At 36.2% G+C, this 20,892-nt stretch overlaps 1 protein-coding gene across 1 annotated transcript in view; it reads left to right on the top strand.

Annotated features, from left to right (window-relative positions):
- The window catches only part of LOC122808851 (neuronal acetylcholine receptor subunit alpha-7-like), a 706,379-nt gene that overhangs the window by 579,922 nt on the left and 105,565 nt on the right, over nucleotides 1–20,892 (top strand). The window contains exon 8 of the mRNA XM_044079948.1: nucleotides 19,786–19,872. Coding sequence (XP_043935883.1) covers nucleotides 19,786–19,872 — 87 coding nt within the window. The remainder of the gene's footprint in view (nucleotides 1–19,785; nucleotides 19,873–20,892) is intronic.

The raw sequence follows: 20,892 nt of genomic DNA, 5'->3' as shown, positions 1-20,892 counted from the left end.
GCAGATAGACTGAAGGCTTTTAACATGTACAGGTGTACGCCAAGATTCATTGATAAGCTGTGTAGTACACAGCATGCAGTTGTGACGGATAGACCTTGCACAGACCAGTTGAGATTGGTAGTCCCATGTTATGTTACAGTGCAGGGAGCACAAATGCAACTCTGAAAATACATGCAAATGACCATATAATGACATGCAATGAAACTGGATAAGGAACTGAGGCCATAAAGATAAGCAAATGTACACTTTTATATACATAGTCGCAATTCATAGTTATATGTGGGAGAGCTCACACCAATGTGTGCCTGACTATAGAAAGGTAAAGCTTGTTGAAAATACTGGATTGGCAGACATCAAGAATGCTAAGGTTAGAGACATCAATTGTACAACAGCATACAGTAGTCAATAACACTGCCAGTTTCTGCCGGTATGCATTAGGTAGCACATGGCACAGAAAGAAGAGGTAGCATCAGTGGGTGCTTTACCACATATTTGCCAACTAAGAGATTATTGATTGGTTACAAGTAGAGTGGGATATTATATGGGCTTCAGTTGACATGAAAGACTGAGCAGTCAAAGTGAATTCAATTAGTTTCATCATTTTAACAAATTTATCATGAGTTAATAATACTCATTTATAGGAGAATAAATATTCCTATAGTAAAGGTGATGGTGCATGTGATACAAGAGAAAAATGGGGATAGGTTGTTGGGTTGAAAGTAGGGAAGTATGACAGGGTGAAAGCGAAAAAAAATAAATATCAGTTTGAGGTTGTAAGTATTACTGGAGGAGGGATGTAGCAGAATGTATGATAATGTAACAGGGAAGTAAAGAACAGATAGGAGGTAGGGATTATACACATTCAATCTTCAGCCATGACAAAGGAGAAACTTTAGGTCTCATGATATGGAGAAGTGCGGAACATAAACATGTACAAAAGGTAGTGGAGCTGAAGTATAGGGGATTTAACCCAGTGGAGTACAGGAGCACAGCCATGAGTTATCAAGAAATTCTTGGAGTATAGATGTAAAAGTGTGGAGGTTACCAACTGACCTAAAGGTTGTAGAGAATGAGTTTCAGGTTCAAGCAGATTTTTTGAGGTTTACAGGTAGGAAGGAGTTTTTTTATCAACAGATTAAAGGGCTATATTAGGGAAGTAGTTATGGCATGTGCATGCTGAAGCTCGTCCCCCACAACACCTGTTTTAGGCAATGCCAAACTGACAAACATTATGACATACAAAAATGAACCCATGAGAATCTAAAAGTATTACAGCTCAACACTAGGAGCCTAAACAAGGAACTCAAGTTCCTCTAGGCTCTCCTTTCTCTGGAGAAGGAAAACATCTGTGCAGTTACTGAAACATGGTTAAATGCAGTGTAGAGCACCCCAACAGTGCAGGGTGACAGTGCCTTCCACAAATTCAGGTCAGCTACTGCACAATCAAGGAATGAAGGCAAAGGTGTCTCAATCTAATATCAACAACAAACTCACCTCAAGATTAATTACAGGATGACATACTTGAGGTTTTTCATGTCCAGATTTCCAGAGGCAAAGTGCCATATCATATCCTTGTAAGCTATAGATCACCCTGTATGACCCAAGAAACCTTTAACTTGTACTTGGCCTTACTGCAGGCCCTCACTTTTCAACCTAATACCATATTCATGGATGACTTCAACTACCCCTCCATAAACTGAGATACTTACATGACTCCAGACTTACAGACCCAGAGATTTCTGGACTTTGTATACTAGGTAGTCCATATACTGACTAGGGGTGCAAACATACTTGACCTGGTACCCCCTAGTATAGTGTGCTCTCTGGCAAGGTCAGATTACAAAGCTGTCTCCTTTGTAACAAAAATCAGTCTTGTGACACCAGATAAACCTGCAACATTTAGCAATTATTCTAAGGCAAACTTCCTACTGTTAAGTGATAACCTGTCAAAATTTCAGACCTCCCAAACTGTGAGAACAAAGCTGCCTATGGAGAATTTTATTTTATTTTATTTATTTATTTATTTATTTTACATTTGTTTACCAGGAAATTCTGACTGGATGCAGATCCTTTTTCACGGGATGCCATGGGAGAAAAGCTCCACATCATGTACATGATAAATAGAGATACAAAGTTGCAGCAATAGTAAACATTACAGGTTGTTGGCTTTAATACAATAACAAGATATTGATTATCAACAGTATATACAGTATAATTAATTAATTCTCAAAATACATACAGATTATAAGAAATTAATTTTTATGTCAAGAATTCCAGCTTACATTACAAAATTAAAGCAATTTAAACCTTGGTTAGATTTAAAAGTACAATTCTTTTTAGATATAAACTACACTACTGAAATAAATGTAATTAATCTTTGGGATACCTTGAAAGCCTATCTAAATGGAAACATTCTTTCATGGTATAAAAACAAGCTAAAAGAGTGGGAATCAGAATTATGTAACATCCAAAAACAAATTATAGATCTCACTATTAATTCATCTACTTACACACAAAATAATCATAAAAAGCATTGGAAGACTTAAACAAAAGATGTAATGAAATCCTAACTCACAAAACTAATATAGCTGTAGAAAGCTTAAAACTTAGTTCCTATGCAGTATCACCTAAACATATGCATAATTTAGCAATAAGATTAAAAAAAATTCGATTAGAAATAATATTACAAGTATTATACATGAAGGAAGGGAAAAAAAACAAAAAGGTTTCGGATATAAATGATATACTAGATGCAATTAAACATTATTTCTCTGACCATTATAATGATACTTTACATATAACTAATACATCAAACTTAGACCTGAAATTAGTAAAGGTAAAGGCAATACCAAAAAAGTTAAAGTTAGACATTCAAAAACAAATATCTTTAAAAGAAATTACTCAAAAAATTAAGGAAAGTAAAAGTAATAAAACACCAGGAACTGATGGAATAATTAATGAATTGTATATTTCCATCTTCAGTAATATCATTGTTTCACAAAACTTTGAATGAAATTCTAGCACAAAACACACCTCAAATTTAATGGAGATACTCCTTAATTACACCCATTATAAAAGAAAACAAAGACCCTTTACAGTGTAAATCTTATAGGCCAATATCTTTACTTAACAATGATTATAAAATTTTCATGTCAATATTGGTTAGTAGAATTAAAAAATCATTGACACACATAATAAATGAGGATCAAACAGGATTCATTTATAAAAGACACACACATGACAATATGCAAAGAATTCTAACACTCATAGATTTTCTAAACAGAAACAACCAAGAAGCTCTAATAGTAGCTTTGGATATAGAAAAAGCCTTTGATTCATCGAGCTGGGATTTTCTTTTTAAGGCTTTAGAATTGTTTGAATTTCCTACTAATTTTATTATGTTAATAAAGAATATTTCTGAAAACAATTTGGCTTATGTAAAACTTGGGCCATTTACCTCGAAGGCTATTGAAATAACCAAAGGTACAAAGCAGGGGTGTCTGATGTCTCCCATCCTGTTTGCCTTAGGAATTGAGTTATTTGCCTCATTAGTATGCCACAACTCTAATATATTAGGCATAGATGTATACGGTCAACTCAATTCAAAAATTATTTTATTTGCTGATGATGTTTTACTCACATTACCTGTCTCGGAGAAATCAGTACAAAACTAGATGAAATAGTGGAAAGGTTTTATCATATTTCTGGCCTTAGATTTAACAAGGGAAAATCTAATTCTATACATTTGAATAAAAAGAGAGAATTGACCTTAATTACAAATTGTTTGATAGGAAAACAAGTTCTCATAATAAAATATTTAGGAATAACACTATGTGATAATTTGGAATCTACGTTAGCCACAAATTATAGCAACATAATTAATAAAATAAAAATGTTAATAGTAAGCTGGAATAAAATGTTCTTGAGATTTGAAGACAGATTACAAATAATAAAAATGACAATACTTCCAAAAATTAATTACATTGCACAAGCTATTCCTATAGTACCTAACAAGAAAATCTTGAAATAAATAAATAAAATTGTATTAAACTTTCTTTGGTATCCAAAAAGAAATAGAATAGCCTATACACATCATATTAGATCTTGGGAAATGGGTGGAATTAAACTTCCAGATCTAGAATCATACATAAAAGCTTCCATATTAAAAACTACCATTAATTGGATAGATCTTAATTATTCTTCAACATGGAAAACATTGGACACTATTATTTTTCTAAATGAAAATAAAATAATTAAAAATTGTATATTAAGTGAACAAAATAATAAGATGTGGCACATATTGACTGTAAATATTCAATATAATGTAATAAAACCAACAAACTTAAATTATATAAATGATATTTACAATTTATTCAGAAGATTTATATATTCTAACATGGATATTAAGATTTGGCTAGACTTGATAATACCCTTGAGCTCTACAAAGAATTTCTTCAATAAAATTCATAATGTTATCTTAACTAGATGGGAGGGGAAAACTTCACTTGTTGGCAACATTGTATAGAGAATCAAGTAGTATTAGACATTCAACAAATTCAGAATAAATATGACATTCCATCAGCAGATTGGTTGATACTACAAAGCATATTATCATATGTTAAGGATCTTAATAGTGAAATTATTAATTCTCCTTATAAAATTAGTCCAAATTTGATAAGTCTAATATCTGAAGTTATTTACGACAATTATAATTGGACAAATCTAATTTCAAAATTATACAAAATATTGATAACATATAAAACTAAGCCTAATGCAAGATATTGGAATTTCATAGCAAAAGGATGTCACACTAATCTATCAATTAAGAATAAAACAAATCGTTTATGTTCTGTTAACTTAACATTTAATTTACAAGTATGGAAAATATTTACATGGAAATATATTCATAGGGCATTTATTACACCTGATAAACTATCCAAATTCAATTCACTTGATAAATCCATTTGCTGGAGATGTTCTTTAAACTGTAAAGCTGATTGGTCTCGTATAGTTTTTGATTGTATTAATATAAAAAAAATTCTGGGAAGAAATTACTATTTTTCTCCAAGCTATATTTACAGATACCTTTATTTTAACCAGCTCTTTAGTCCTCTTAAATGTTAATGATACTACTGGAATGAATAGAAAAGATCTATACCTACTTTGGTCCATACTAGCATTGGCAAGGAAATGTATAACTAGAAAGTGGAAGTCTTCACAAGAACCTACTCTGGAAGAATTCTTGAGATTGATGGAAGAAACAGCGACATTAAAAAGTAAAGTGAAGGAATTGAGAATTTCACCTAAAACATGGACAAACAATCCTTGGGAAAAAAAAATTAACTCTTCTTGAGACATTAAAAATGAACCCTAAATAATTATTGTGTAAATTTATACTTTATTAATTGAATATTATAAATTTTTGTTACTAATTTCATATATTTTATTACTTTTTTCCCCTCCTTGGTTTAGGTCAATTGTACATAGTGTATATAAAGGTTTATAATACTTGTTTATTGATGATTGTATTGTTAAACATTATATTGTTTGAAAAAAAAACAGTATATACAGTAAATGTTGCAAGTTAAGATAGTTTCTTGTCATTTATATTAGTAACAAAGGTGGCAGACAAGATTTTAAACTATGTAAAGACAACTAGCTAATTCTGACTGTGGTTAGTAATTGTTTGCAAAAGCCCTGTACAATCATGTCAATAAATTTATATAGACAGCAATGTCCATCAGAAATAAGTCCATAACTACCCCTAAAAAATAAACTATGCTGGTGGAATTCAAACATAAACAGGGTGTACAACAAAATAAAATAAAAAAAAGATTAAAAAGTATTATGCCCAGCATGATAAAAACACTCTCATCAAGCTAAACTAACAACTAAGAGAGCAGAAGTCAAGTTTGAGGTAAAGATAGCCCCCCAGGCAAAGGACAGCCCCGAGGCTTTCTTTAGTTATGTCTGAAACCTCAAAGTCTGCACATAGCAGCATGCAGAACTGATAGTGAATGGAGCCACCTAAGTGGAACTGAAAGCTATAGAAAATCTGCTGGCTGACAAATTCATCTCCAGTTTTAATCCAGTCCCTTGCCCATCTGCCCATCAGGAATTACTATCAAACCCTCCCCCCAACTATCTCTAGGGAGCAGGTTCCAAATGTGCTCTCTAAGATTAAATTCATTGAATTGCTGGGCTCCAATAATATTCATGGATGCTTCCTAAATAGCATGAAACATGACCTATTGGGTCCATTGGTGTCATTGTGTAACCATAGCCTACAGGCAAGTGTTGCGCCACATGAATGGAAAACTGCTATGATGACCCCCCTGCACAAGGGTAGGCCATCAACAAACCCTGGGAACTGCAATGTTATAAGCCTGACTAGTCTCATATGCAAAGCCATATCACATAAGTGATTAATAAGGACATAGAAAATTTTCAGACACTGAAGCCAACTAAGTTTGATTTCATCAAGGGCAGATCATGCTTATATGATCTGGTGGACTTCTTTGAGAAAGTCTCCTAGGCAATGGATGAGGGCAAAACAGGGAATACTGCCCACCCTATCATGGATAATGCATTTTATACAATATCCCACTCAGGTAATTGTAAACAAACTCATAAATATAGACATAACCCCCATGTTATGCACAGTAACGTAGCTAAGGTGGGGCAAGTGCCCCAGGTGCAAAGTGTCAGAGGGCATGACTGGAGGACAAGATATCATTCTGATTGCACTTTAGTGCAATTTTCAGTCAGACCTGAGCACTGTAGCACTCCATGTGTGGTCTAAACTGTAGAAACTGCCTTCTACACTGTAGCAAGCAATTTGCTACAGTTTAAAAGTGAAAGAAACTTTTTTTTACTAAAAACAGAGTGCTGTAGTGCTTCAGCCAGGCAGGTTATAAACTGTAGCAAGTGTCTGCTACAGTTTAAAAGAACAAATATTTTTTTCAACTAAATCCTGGGTGCTGTAGCAGTCCATGTAGCTATAGTATAAACTGTAGCAATTGTATGATACATTTATATCAATCAGTTTGCTACAGTTTAAAAGAAAAAATGATTTTTTTTTTACTAAACTGTGAAAAAGAAGGATTGGGGGACAAGGCACATAAACAAGACCTTAATATCTGGGGCAGAAGGGAGATCATGTCATGCAATATGGTCACCTGAGATGGCCAGGGAGCTGGTGGTTTGGGCACTATCCTCATATTTGCAGGAACCATCCTGTAAGTTTTAGAGAAGTCTTTTTCTTTTGCCTGCATGGGGGGGGGGGTGCTAGTTCATGGGACCAGCAAAGGGTGCTGGTTGAGCCAGGTATATAGTGGCTAGCCAGCTGGCTGTCAGATAGGACCCAGAAATTTAGGATTGAGGAGTCCACCTCCAGAAAGAGGCTGGTCACTAGCACTCTGTGGTAGGTCCGCTCCTTTTTGGCATCTACGTTTCAGAAATCAAGGCCAATGTCAAGGGCTTCTGGCTGACTACATTTGTGGATGATTGCAAACTAGTAGCAGTCATAGAATTCCCCCAAAACATTAATATCCAACAGGAAGGACTAAGACAGACAAATAACTGGTGCCAAAGCCATAGATGAAACCCAATGCCAAGAAATGTATAATAGTACACTTTGGGAAGTCTGACATCCTAGGAGATTACATCAACAATACACCCCTAAGTGTAGAACCAGTAGTCAGGATTTAGGTACATATGTAGGTAGAAACCTTACTTTCGATCAACATGTGTCTAGAGTAGTAAGGAAATCGTTCTATGTTGCTGAAATTATAAACAAGAGCATGGCATCTAGGCTGAATGAAGTCATCATTCAACTATAATTGGCACTTATCCAACTCATCATTCAGTACAAAGCCCCCTTAGATGTGTACCTGACCAGACACAACAACTGAAACATCTACAGAGTTTCCACACGAAAAAATAGCATGTCCTATTTAGATCACCTCAAAGCCCTATCTCCATACTTTGTTACCTACAGACTGTTGATAGGCTATCTATGCCTGGCAAACAAGGCATCCTTGGAGTCCCACACTGATGGACCTTTGGCATATCCACAAAAGGAATAACATCAGAATTACTCAATCTAGTGATTTAAAGTTTGCTTGCAACATAAATGTGACACATTAGAAAGATGAGTATGTGTCTTAAATAGGTTCATAGGTTCATAGATTAGTACTAGGCTAACTACCCTTGTGAGCCATTTTAAGCCTAGCCAATTATTCCTTGTGAGCCACAAACCCTGTACCTTGTGTTTGTAAGGCAAACACCTTAACCAAGATGAGTATGTGTCTTAAAGAATGAAAATGCCCCTTATTTGGAATAGGCTTTCCATCCATGCAAAGCAGAACTCTTCCCTAATCCTGCTAAACAAAAACCTAGACAAGTGGATGATAAATCAGAAGTACACTCTGGGTCTAGTACTTATGTCTCTAATTGACAGAGGCAGCCTGTAAATCTTGACCAAGCTTATATATACCCCTTAAAATAAAAGGCACATAAACTTGCAAGATACAATTGGGATGCTTGGCTAGGCTTATAAAGGCACAGCAGAAGTCCAAAAACCACATGGTATAAAATGACTGAGTTTACAGTTTTGTAGTTATCTGATGAAGTCTTGACTATCAAGATGAAAGTGCTTATACTGTGTTTAAGAATAAATTATTTGGCACCTGCTTGTGGTTTTTGGACTTCTGCTGTGATTTTTCAAGTTCATACAATTATATGCTGCTGTTCCAGTTTTTCTAGGCTTGTAAAGGCCCCAGTGATCCTTAGCCTAGTATACACCTATTAACCTATGAACCTATTAAATTACAGGTTACAAGTAGTCAAGTGCATGCCAGGCAGTGTGGTAGTTCATGCCAATTTAGCAGTTTGCATGCAGAACAGTGGTGGATTAAACAAGATTTATTAGCTTCTAATCTTGTGATTTTGTTGGCACATTGTCCTAATTTACTTTTTTAAGGACGCCTGCAGATTTGTAAGGGTATGTCTACCATGAAGGAGTGAAGATAATAAGTATGTGGTAGCTAGTAGTTTTTCACACTTTCACCCTGTCATACTTCCCTACTTTAAACCCAACCCCCAACCCCCCCACTCAAAATGGCATAATGAAAACCTACAACATGCTACAAATGCTGTATAGCAAGTGAGGACACGTTTAGAACTAAATAGCATTCCTAGCTTTTACTGACATTTCTTTATGTTGTTTTGAATGTGCGTATCAAATATTAGGCTGTCATCTACAGCCTGGCTCAATAGTTTAGCGTGTGGGACTATTTCTATTTCTGTATTGCTCAAGAAAATGATTCTGAATGCAGCTTTGTCTTGCTTGTAAGATTTTGGGAGGAATAGGAGTAATTAAGTTTTATTCAGATTGTGAGGTAGTTGGGTATTACAGATCAGCCTTCTATGGAGGTGAAGGTTTCTTGTATGATATGTTGGTGGTGGTTTAGATTATTAGAGGAGCATATAGGAGAAGAGTCATCAGGATGTTGTATTGAATCACACTTGGAAGAGATGATAGAATTGTTAATGAAAATATTACATGAGAGGCATGTGCAGGGACAGGTTGTCTTGATATTGTAGGCTGCTTTGATATCAGTACAATATTTAAATATATTACACGTGCAATCACATGTTTTGTTACTAATAGGCTTATCAATATCAAATATGTCCTTACAAAGGTAGACAAAGGCAACTTACCACATACACTTAAAGAGCTCTTTGACTGGCTTAGACCTGCCTGTGAGATCTGATAATGTTTATATTCCTCACCACATGGCTGCCTCCTTCTCCAAAATCGTATTCTAAGTCTGTGTGGGTTAGCATCCAAATTGGTGGCACACTTTTAACTATATAACATTATACCAATTTGTATGCAGTGTATGCAAAAGAAGCCAAGTGTGATGAATGCTTGTAAATCATTTTATTTTACTGCTGCACATCTGCAGCCTGAAGCAAGGTTGGTGGTTGTGCTTGTCCCTGAAATCCTGTGCCAACACACTCATGTAAGGGACCTGCATAAGTTCACATGTCACTCTTCCACACAGCTGCAAGCTGCATGACCCAATATTCATAAATTACATTGTATGCAGGATTCTTGTCTACCATTTTACTCATTAGTTATGGTCGTTATTTTCTGAGATATTCATATAGCATTGGCTCCTTCTACAAATGCGCAGCAGAGAGTGCCAGCATGGTGTGTGTAAAAGAGCAAGATAGTGCACTATTCTCCTTCCTTCACAGTCATTTGACTGAGTGCCTACTGCACCCCATGCTGGCCGATTCCAGAAAGTTAATTGCTGGTATGAACTGAATGCGGCACTGTCCTCAGTCACAGGCATAAAAGTATAACCAGGACAGGAGAAATGTGGTGGTATAAGTATGACAACCTATGATGCTGTCACCCTGATGATTTACTTACATTGGAGGAAAAGATTAGGCAGTAATTTCCTTAATAGTACTGAAGTGAACTGCATTGCTGTTGTTTTTAGGTATGTGTTCACAACTGCTCTGCTTTCTTGTAGGTATTTGTCTAATTCAGTACATCACAGTTTTATGAGCTTCTGTGTAGTGCTTCATTGTCAGGTGCAGGTGCTGATGGCATGTGCTGCAGATTACCAACTATATTTATTCCAGTTTCAGCAGGGACCTTTTCCTGTGTTCCTGCATTCATAGGGAAGCATGCGATAAATGGTCTACAGTCTATTACAATCCTGGCTAATAAACAACACTCGAAACATCCTACATAAACTCTCTTAATTTAAGTCACTCTCTAGGACCTATCTGGAAATATCCTCAGGTTGTTTTATAACTTCTGTTAATCAACTGTACGAACCAACATATTTTGTAAATATTTTTGATTGTTCCTAAAGAACTCTGGTTTTGCATTGCACTAATTTTCTCTTTCAAATGCCAATTTACTATATTTCTTTACTTTGTATTTTTATAACTTGCTTTTATTATGTAATTTGTATTTTTCTGGAGCTTTTCTCCCCAGGACTCCATTGAAAATGGGCTCCTTGCTGCCCAATGGACCATCCTGGTAAACTGCAAATAAATAAATAAATAAATAAATAAATAAATAAATAAATAAGTTCCCATCAGTCTTAAGGAGGGGAACACATGATAGCCAAGGGGTTGAATATTTTGCTGGTCATCCAGTTACCTAGGTTTACCTTGAAAGTAGCAAGGGTACATCTCCGCTTCACATTCAGTAGATGTTTGCTTCAGAGGTGGGAGAGTACATTGAGGTATTAATTTATCACAGCAGCATGACTTATTTATTTGTTGATGAATGTTTAGGCCCTTTAACCAGGTATTTCAGGAAACATTTGTTTTGAAAAGACTAGGAGATTAAGGAGGGTCAAATATTTCATAAATCAAAAGTGTAGATAGAGATCATCACAGAGGAGCTTATAAGAGATGAAGTGTAGAGAGTGGGCTTACAGTCTATCTCAATAACTGGGAGTCTTGTGGCCCTTGATCGTTTTAGTTAGAAAGCTGTGAGGTCTCACAAGCTGAGTGATGTTTAGACAAATGCATGCCAAAAGGTGCATTCTGTTCAATGAAGGGTCTGATAAGATGTGAATGAAGGTGAATTAAAACATCTTTGTATCTAGAGGAGATGCCTTTGAAAATTAAATGAGTCAGATAAAAGGATCTTTGAACTACTACAGAGATATGATGGCCAAAGGATAAACATTTAGTAACACAAGTGACTAGATCCCTTCCAACAGTGTCTTATCAGAGGGTATGTCACATACGTGGTTTGATGTGTGTTTACCAAAATGAATTATACTACATTTTTCACATTAGAATTGGTTTGAGACTATTGTCCTTGCACTGATTGCTAACATAGTCCGACTCATTTTGGAACAGATGTGAGTCAGTGGAGGAATATTTAACAGCACCCAGTTTACAATCATCTGTGAATTTAAATAACTATACGTCAGGTGTTTTGGCTTGTATGTCCAAATGATTGATTCCAGAAAGGAGATGGCCTAACACTGAGTGCTATGTTACACCACCAGTAATTTTTTTGTTTTCAGAAATGAGAACAGTAACTCTATCTAAATGGGTTCTGTCACACAACCAGTAAGCTGGCCGCTGGACAGCATATGGACTAATATTTAGATTTGCAAATCCATTAATAACTCCTGCATAGGGAGTAGTGTCAAAGACCTTGGCCAGATGTAAATATGGCATATGTACTGCATAACTCCCATCCACTGCTTCTGTGACCTTCTCAAAGAAATTAATGAGAATAAAGAAGCAGGATCTTCCTTTTACAATGATGAAAACTGATGAAAATCTGGGGTTAAATGATTTTCAGTGTCCAGATTAATGATATATATAAGATAATAAATCCCATAGCTTTACATATGAGGCTTCTGAGACTATTTTTTTTTAAATTAACAGTGCCCATGTTCCTTTTCTAATGGCATTAGAATGGTTGTTTTCCATTCTTCTTGATTATAACCAGTGGAGTTTAAGTAAAGGCTCAGATAGGTCATATTTGATACTGATAATCAGACAACCTGGTATTTTATCAGGGACTATGCATGAAGTGTCCTCTGCCTTTGAAAGGGTGGAGAGAACTTTTTCCATAGTTATTATAAGGAGTGACTAGGACTGTGGAATCTGTGAAATAGTTATAACTATGATTTGAGGAAAATTTGGACTAAATTTGTCAGCAATGATATTAGCTATTTCCTTTTAGTAAGAGTGGGCAATATTATTGTGGTATTGTCCTGAACATTGCAGGATGCTGTTTCTTAACTTCCTGACATAGTGTTGCAGCTAGTTTTGGTTTCTCTGGCTATTTTAAATTCATATTAATCTTTGAGCTTACTAGTGGGACAACTGTGCTCTTTACCAGTTTGCTTAAGAATGCTGTTAAGGTAAAATGAGACCTCTTATAAGCACAGTGTAATTTCTTTCTTTTTTCTTTTAGAATACAGTTTATTAATATGGTTATAACACATTTTTTATTTTTTTAATTATATTTGATGCAGGTAGGAACTGTTTTGATTCTTACTCAATATTTTTATATTATGTTTAATTTGTTATGATTATTTAAACTGCAGATTTTTTTTCTTTTAGTTTTGAAGATTGTAAAATTATTGATCTTAAATTGTTTTGTAAAATTCTGGAGATTTTCTCCCCAGGTCTCCTCTGAAAATGGGATTCTACCCTGTTGGACTTTCTCAGTAATCAAATGTCAATAAATGAATAAACAATAAATAAATAAATATTATTCCTTTAACTGGAGTAGACCTCAGAGGCATGGGGATTGACTTAAGCAATTGGGGTCTGCTTGAGAAATGTTACTGCACAATTCATCTTGGCTATCAAGCAATTGAAGACTTGCTTTTGAGATGTTCCTAAACACAGATATATTTCTAGGGGAAGAACCAATAGTTTTAAAGGAAAGGTTACTGGTTTACATTCAGATTTACTGAGGGATAATGATACAAATGGAGGGAAACTAAACAAAACAATGGAAAAACAATACTTCTCAAAGTTCAGAATCCTTAAAAATCACACTATTAAATGGATTAAAGCTTGCTGCAAAGTAAAGAGTTAGAAATTATGCACTGGTAATATACAAAAAAAAAATATTAAAATGTCAAGATGGAGTATGCAAAAAGGGACTGTATTTATGAGAATAGGATTGAGAGGATTTGGGCCCCTATTAGGATTAACTATTTGTACAAGGGGACATAGAGTATAGCTGACCACGAAGTGGTTATTAATCATGTTTTAGGTGATTTCAACATCTGAGTGAAACCAACCATGTCTCTGTAGCTAAGGTTATTTAAATGTGTTCAAGTTGCAGAAGGGTCTTAAATTTGGGAATTTGTAACACTTTTGCTATTGAGTAAAGACACCTTAATCTGTTCCAAATTAGAATTTACTAGTTTGGAATGTCTAGCAGATGGATTCTGCTTCAAAAACATACTACGAGGGCAGCAAAAGCTTTAGACAAACTGCTAAAAACATTGTAAGAAAAATGTGCATGTCTTCCAAGGATGACACATACTGTATCCCTCTAGAACAACAACAGCTACATAACCAATCATTACAGCTAATTATCTTGTCTTTGAAACTAGGCATCACTCTTATGCCATTATTGGTTCAGGTATGAGCAAGCTCAATCACATCCTATTGCATGCCCATCTCTGTAGAGAGCCTAAAGTATTTCATTCCCACATACTGACTGCCAGGTCATAATTATATTTGTCAGGATGAAGAGAACTAGAGCCCTTGTTACATCTTGGATACTCGCTCTAGAAAGATACCCTATTCTTATCCAGCCTGGTGTGAGAGGAACATTTCTATGCCTGACAACAGAGTCACTTATTATTAAAACATTCATAGGCAAAAAACATCAAAAAGACACTGGCAAAGATACATCACTGTGTAATACCTTAAACCTACTTTACAGTGAGCCTATACAAAATATGCAAATGGACCCTTAAGAACATACAAGTGTTTCAACTACATAGCTTCTGAATGTCTACTGAGTTTTTAATATTTATGTCTTAATTAAGACATTCAAGCCAATAATGCCAAACCCCTATAACAATAAACATGACATGTTTCATGCTTTTGTGGGCTTGTCAGTGCAGAATAAAGGGATAGTTTGGGCATTCTTTGAAAGCATGCAGCTTTAACAATCCCTTATGCTCATAATGTTAAAGTGATTGCACATTTTCCCTTTAATGAATAAACAAACATGTAGCTGAACAAGTACATGCCCTTAAGGGGAATTTTTTTATTTCCTGTGGGCCTTTCTTCAAATGAGGTTTTTGGTGTTACATGGTGCAGTCTTTGGTTTACCAGGGTCTTTTTGATGATTTTACATAAGAGGTTTTCTTATGTGACCTTTTTTCTTGTTTTGTTTAAGGGCTTGGGGTCTGCACCTTTGTGAGTCTTAGAGGAGTGTGCACTGGCTATAGGCATATGGAGTGAAGGTGGTTGTGCTCCTATGTTAACTAGTGGTTACTTAGTCAGTAGTCTTCTTTGCATAGGCAGTGTTCCCTTAAAACCTCAACATAAGCTGGTGGTATAATGGAGGTGCTCTGTGCTTTAGCGATGTGTTTCAGTGTTTGTGTATATGTGTGTGTGTGTGCGTGTGTGTGTGTGTGTGTGTGTTGCTTATGTAATCTTTTCTGAGGTGAGACCAAGATGGTAGCCTTTAAGATCAGTAGATGGTTACACCTCAAACAGACTAAATCACTACAAGGTAGTCTGAGTATGTGAGAGGCAGTTGCTACACTACCTCAAAATACCTAGTGATATTAGGCTAGCTGCAGAAAGGGCAAGACCTGATTGTGTAACTATTTAAAATCTCAGGAGTCATATTGCAAAGTCACAAATTGTGGAGTCTGAATGGCAGAAAAATCTGGATTACATATACTAAGTCCAAGATTACCATTTCACGGAGAGTGTAGTGTGGCAAGCCTCCCTGCAAAAAAATAAGTTTAAAGGAGAGTGATATTTCATATTCAGTCTGACTGCATTTTCTTTTTTTTTTTTTTGCCTTTCTGGACTCGACAATGTGAGTCTCAAGATTTCATCAGGGAACCACTGTCTGCGATTTCATAATGGCCAGGGCAGTCAAAGTGGGTATGAGAAACGAAGTCTGTGAGGATTGCTTTACATTCTGTTAGTGATATAAGACAGAAGGGCATTATGGATTGTGTGAGGATTGCTTCACAGTCTGTTGGTGATATAAGACAGAAGGGTATTATGGATTGTGCGAGGATTGCTTCAGTCTGTTGGTGATATAAGACAGAAGGGTATTACGGATTGTGTGAAGATTGCTTCACAGTCTGTTAGTGATATAAGACAGAAGGGTATTATGGATTGTGTGAAGATTGCTTCACAGTCTGTTAGTGATATAAGACAGAAGGGTATTATGGATTTTGTGAGGATTGCTTCACAGTCTGTTAGTGATATAAGACAGAAGGGTAGTATGAACTGTATGAGGATTGCTTCACAGTCTGCTCATGATATAAGGTAGAAGAGCATTATGGATCGGAATAGAAAATAGTGACAATATGGGATATGGTTAAAGAATACAAGAATATGAGATGAGACTATTACACACTCTGGATACAACAAATAATAAACACTAGACGTGATAAGTAAAAGAGGTAGTGTTCACAAGTGCAAAAATATGCAAAAATGACAGCAGTATGTTTTGTGCTGGAGTCAGGTTTCCTCATATCAAGATGCCTGTGCCATACCTGAAGTGTCCTCTTGTGTTCCAGAGGCATATTGCTGCTGGAATATACATAAAAGAATATACAGTAGGATATCATTTTTATAGCATCTTATTTTACACCATTCTCAGTTCTCTGATTCTAATTTTTTCTTTCACAATGAGCAGAACAAGACATGGAATGCACTGTCTTCTGTAGGAGGCAGGAGGGATGTCATATCAACAGGGTTCGTCCTACTGAAAAATGCTGAACTGTGCTTGAAATGTGTTCATTTCATTGGCAGGATGGATTCCTTCTTGGGTGACTTCCCAGTGTTCATTTCATTGGCAGGATGGATTCCTTCATGGCTGACTTCCCATTGTTTCTCCTCAGTGAAGCTGTAAATGAAGATGTGCGCAGCAGGCAGCATCACCATGACCCAGTTATGCTGAAGCTGTTGCTAAGAAGACTGGCAGTGATGACACTGGGAGTGCCTCCCCAGAGGGGATCCAGCTGCTCACCAGCATGTTGCCTGGCAGGTATAAGGTCTGATCACAGAGTTTCCTGGAGTGGATTGCAGATTCAAGCACCGGGCTGGCTGTGAACTTTGGGCCACTAGGAGAGGGTGTGTCCCATACATTGACCACCGTACCCCATCATCTGTTGATGGATCACAGTAATGTCCCTCTGGGCTGAACCCAGGTGGTGCACTGTTGCTCATACCCCACCATCTCCCCAGCAAGGCGTTACCTCTTCTTCTTGTGTTATGCTCCATATACAATGCATTGTCCAACTGTCCCCATCTTCATCTCTCTGCCTCTGATTGTCTCTGTCCATCCTGTCTTCCTATCTAATATAACACCTCTGCCCCTATTGCTTGTGCTGTTGTATGCATGTCTGTCTGCCCTGCACACTAACCTACACTTCTTTCCTTTCACCCTTTCCCATCTTCTTTTCTCTTTATATAAAGAAAACAGGTACCCTATCCCTATAAAAAAGTTGCACTGCTTTCTTCACATCCTGCACAGTCATATAAGCTGTCCGTGTGTGCACCACTTTGTTTGTTACTTTTCTCATTTCCTACTTTCCTGTATGCCCCTTTCCTCTCCTTTCATGCATCTGGCAGGTGTATGCACATGATAGCACTGCAGCTGGAAATACTGTATGGCTATATAGCTGTATGCCATCTTTACATTTATTTATTTGACATTTGTTTACTGGGATAGTTTGACTGGCTCAAAAGAACCCAGTTTCAGTGGAGGCCTGGAGAGAAAAGCTCCAGACACAGACCATAATATGCAAACATATAACATTCACATATATTACATACTTATTGCAGCTTCTTAGCATAGTACAAAGAAAAGGTGTTTCATGGTCAAAATAGACAAATCAGCAATTTAGTTACACATGAGGTATGTAGCATATATACATCAGAATACATTTTTGTTCTATACATAGGTTGTGAGTACAGTACATTTTTCCATAGTATCAATAGATGATGTTTCCCAATTCATTATTGTAGTTAGACAGTGGTTATATTGAGCAGTAACCATGTTTTTTAAAGACTACAGAAAGCTTTGTTATTAGAGAAAGGGGAGAGTAAAGGAAGTGGGAAATAACAGAAACAAATCTATTGTATCTAGCAGAGTTTGTTAGTATTATATAAGATGAAGACAGAATATCTGCTTTGAAGAAGATCAGACAGGGGAGTGAATAGCAGAAAGGAAATGCATCATCCTGCCAAAGGACATGCTAGTATGCACAGCATTGTCTTATTATGTGCTGCTTTATTTCAAGATGCAGCAGTCTTGTGCATTCATGTTTTCAGTTCTCAAAGATTTCTCAAAGATTTGTCACAACCACTCTATGGATACTGTCTGGCTCCTCTGTTTACCTATTTCATTACACACACACACAAATATATATATATATATAATGTATATCCAGTTTTGTATTTGCTGCACTGCTTACTTCTGTGCCCTGGAACACAGCTACCTGCATGGAAGAGCTGACTGTTTTGCTTTGGAAATGTATGCAGTACTGATATACAGCATAAGCATTGCACATAACTTCAGCACATCTCTAGGAATCCTGACCTTAAGCAGTTTTATACAAGCTGGGAGGAGATGTCATTGGACCCCAGAGCTAAGTGAGAGAGGGTCTGCATAACATCAGGCTAGCAGGCAGTGGTTGTTGTAATAACACCATCGTTCCCTCTCAAAATCTTTTTCTGAGCTATAATAAGGGGAAAATACTTAGAATAAAAGCATTACAATTTTTGCAAGTTTAAAGAAGTTAATAATCATTAATGTGGTGTGTGTATTTTTATTTTCTTGTGTGTGTGTGTGTATATATATATATATATATATATATATATATATATATATATATATATACACACACACACACACACGCACACATACATCTGTGTGTGTGTAGATATATGTACATATATATGTATTTTTGCAGTTACATCAGTTGAGCGTTCTTTGGCTGATGTTACTGCTGTGATTTTGTGTCAAGCAGATTAGTTACATAGACTGTAGGAATTTTTGATATCAGTTTCTTTGAAGGGATAAAGTGAATGAAGGTAAGGGGGTTAGGAGTGTTTAAGTGAGTGTGGGTTAGGATTTAAATAAGGATTAGGTAAGAAGATAGTTTTAGTTTTTTATGTATGTGCGATTTTGTGTGTGTGTGTGTGTGTGTGTGTGTGTGTTGTGTGTGTGTGTGTGTGTGTGTGTGTGTGTGTGTGTGTGTGTGTGTGTGTGTGTGTGTGTGTGTGTGTGGGTGTGGGTGTCATTTTGGTTAGGTAAGGAGATTGTTTTAGTGGTGTGCCTGTGTGTAATGTGTGAATGTGTGTCCCAGTGTATTGTTTAATGGTGCCATCAGGGGAAAGACTTTTCATAAGTTAATGGGCAGGGCTTCAGTTAGGGACAGGGACAGAGGTAGGGGTTGGGCTGGCACACATAAATAAGGTGGAGCAGGGTGTCTGAGTTATTATATATAAGTAACGGGGTGCAGGCAATAGCCACCCATGTAAAGCATTTGTTTTAGTTTTAGATGAATCAAGGGTAAATATAAGCAGAATGAAGAACATGAGGCAGGAAAAGGTGGGGTGATATTTTGATAATGGAGCACTCCATTTATGTCAGTGGTATTTCATTATACATAATATAAGACAGCATGGTTTTATTTTATATACTTGCTTCCCTTTAGATTATTTTGGAAGGTGATTTCTTCCATTGTTCTCATATATAATGTTTCTTTTTTTTTGAGAGAGAGAGCCTTCATTCACATGTTTTCAACTTCTACATAAGTAATTGTGGCCAAATGATGTATTGTGTTCCATGAGCAGAAAACAATATGTGGACCTCTGTATTTGACATGTACTTTTCTAAGAATCTGGAATTTTCTCTTCCTCTGTAATAACAAGTCACAACCTCTCTGAAAAATAGCTCTGTCTTCTGTTAAAACTGTCAGTATGCAGGACAGCTTGAAATATCCATTAGCAATGTATTCTGAAGTTTCTAATTGGTCTTGCTTTGTTATCCAGGCATCACTGTTCTCCTCTCCCTGACTGTCTTCATGCTTCTGGTGGCCGAAATAATGCCAGCGACGTCAGACTCCATTCCTTTAATAGGTAAAAGTGGGTAGAGTCATTGAAATGCTGAATAACTCAGAGTGGCGCTCTACACCCACTCAGTTTTTTAGCTTTAGAAATTGCTTCTGCCAAGTATTTCAATTGTATTTCTGCAGATGCAGAAAACACTCATTTTTATTTACTGCTATGTCTAAACTGCATACACAGTTCACACAGTAGCGGGAATAATATTACTGAGCCAGTGAAGTGAATGCAAGATACAAAATAGGTTGTCTTGCAGCATGCATTTTATTGCCAAGTTTGAAATTTAAAGGACAGAAGGCAATAAATGGCAGAAACATGACAGATTTGCTAATAAAAACCACAGAGCCTTGAAAATGGCAAAGAACTATTTTTAGCTGACTTACTGCAAATTCAACACATACTGTAACTGAACATTTGTAATGATATTAATGTCTGTCATGTTTCTAAAGATGTAATGCCTTTTAAGCATTTTGGTTGGTTTCGGTGGTCTTCTATGTTGTATTAATATCATCACTGTCAAAGCACCTTTCCCTGCTGTTGTAGTAGAGAGGCCATGTAGCATTGTCATCTCACAGGGTGGAAGAATATTTCAAGTGTGGGTTTTCTGATTTTTTTTTTCAGAATAACTGATTGCAATCTATAATCACAGACAAGATCCCCACAATAACTTTTCAATAATTAGTTTTTATCTTAATTAGTAGTTGGTTAGGATGGCTGAAGACACAAAATGTACCTGGATCCAAATTTAAAACACTCATATAAAACATAACTTTTTCAAGATGCAAATATTAAAGAAAGCAGACAGTACCTTTTTTTAATCAGACAGACAAACAGACACACAGACACACAGATACACACACACACACACACACACACACACACACACACACACACACACACACACACACACACACACACACACACACACACACACACACACAGATTTATAAGCCTCAGTAACCAGGTGTATTTATGTTCTTTCTTTCATCAGAGATTAAATGCATATTTTTACATTTCATTTTTGAAGCTTGTGCC

The sequence above is a fragment of the Protopterus annectens genome, chromosome 8.part0 (assembly GCF_019279795.1).
Source record: "Protopterus annectens isolate FY-2018-M chromosome 8.part0, PAN1.0, whole genome shotgun sequence".
Taxonomy (NCBI): domain Eukaryota; kingdom Metazoa; phylum Chordata; order Ceratodontiformes; family Protopteridae; genus Protopterus; species Protopterus annectens.
Note: the sequence above shows the minus strand (reverse complement) of the source record. Positions and strands in the feature narration are given on the sequence as shown.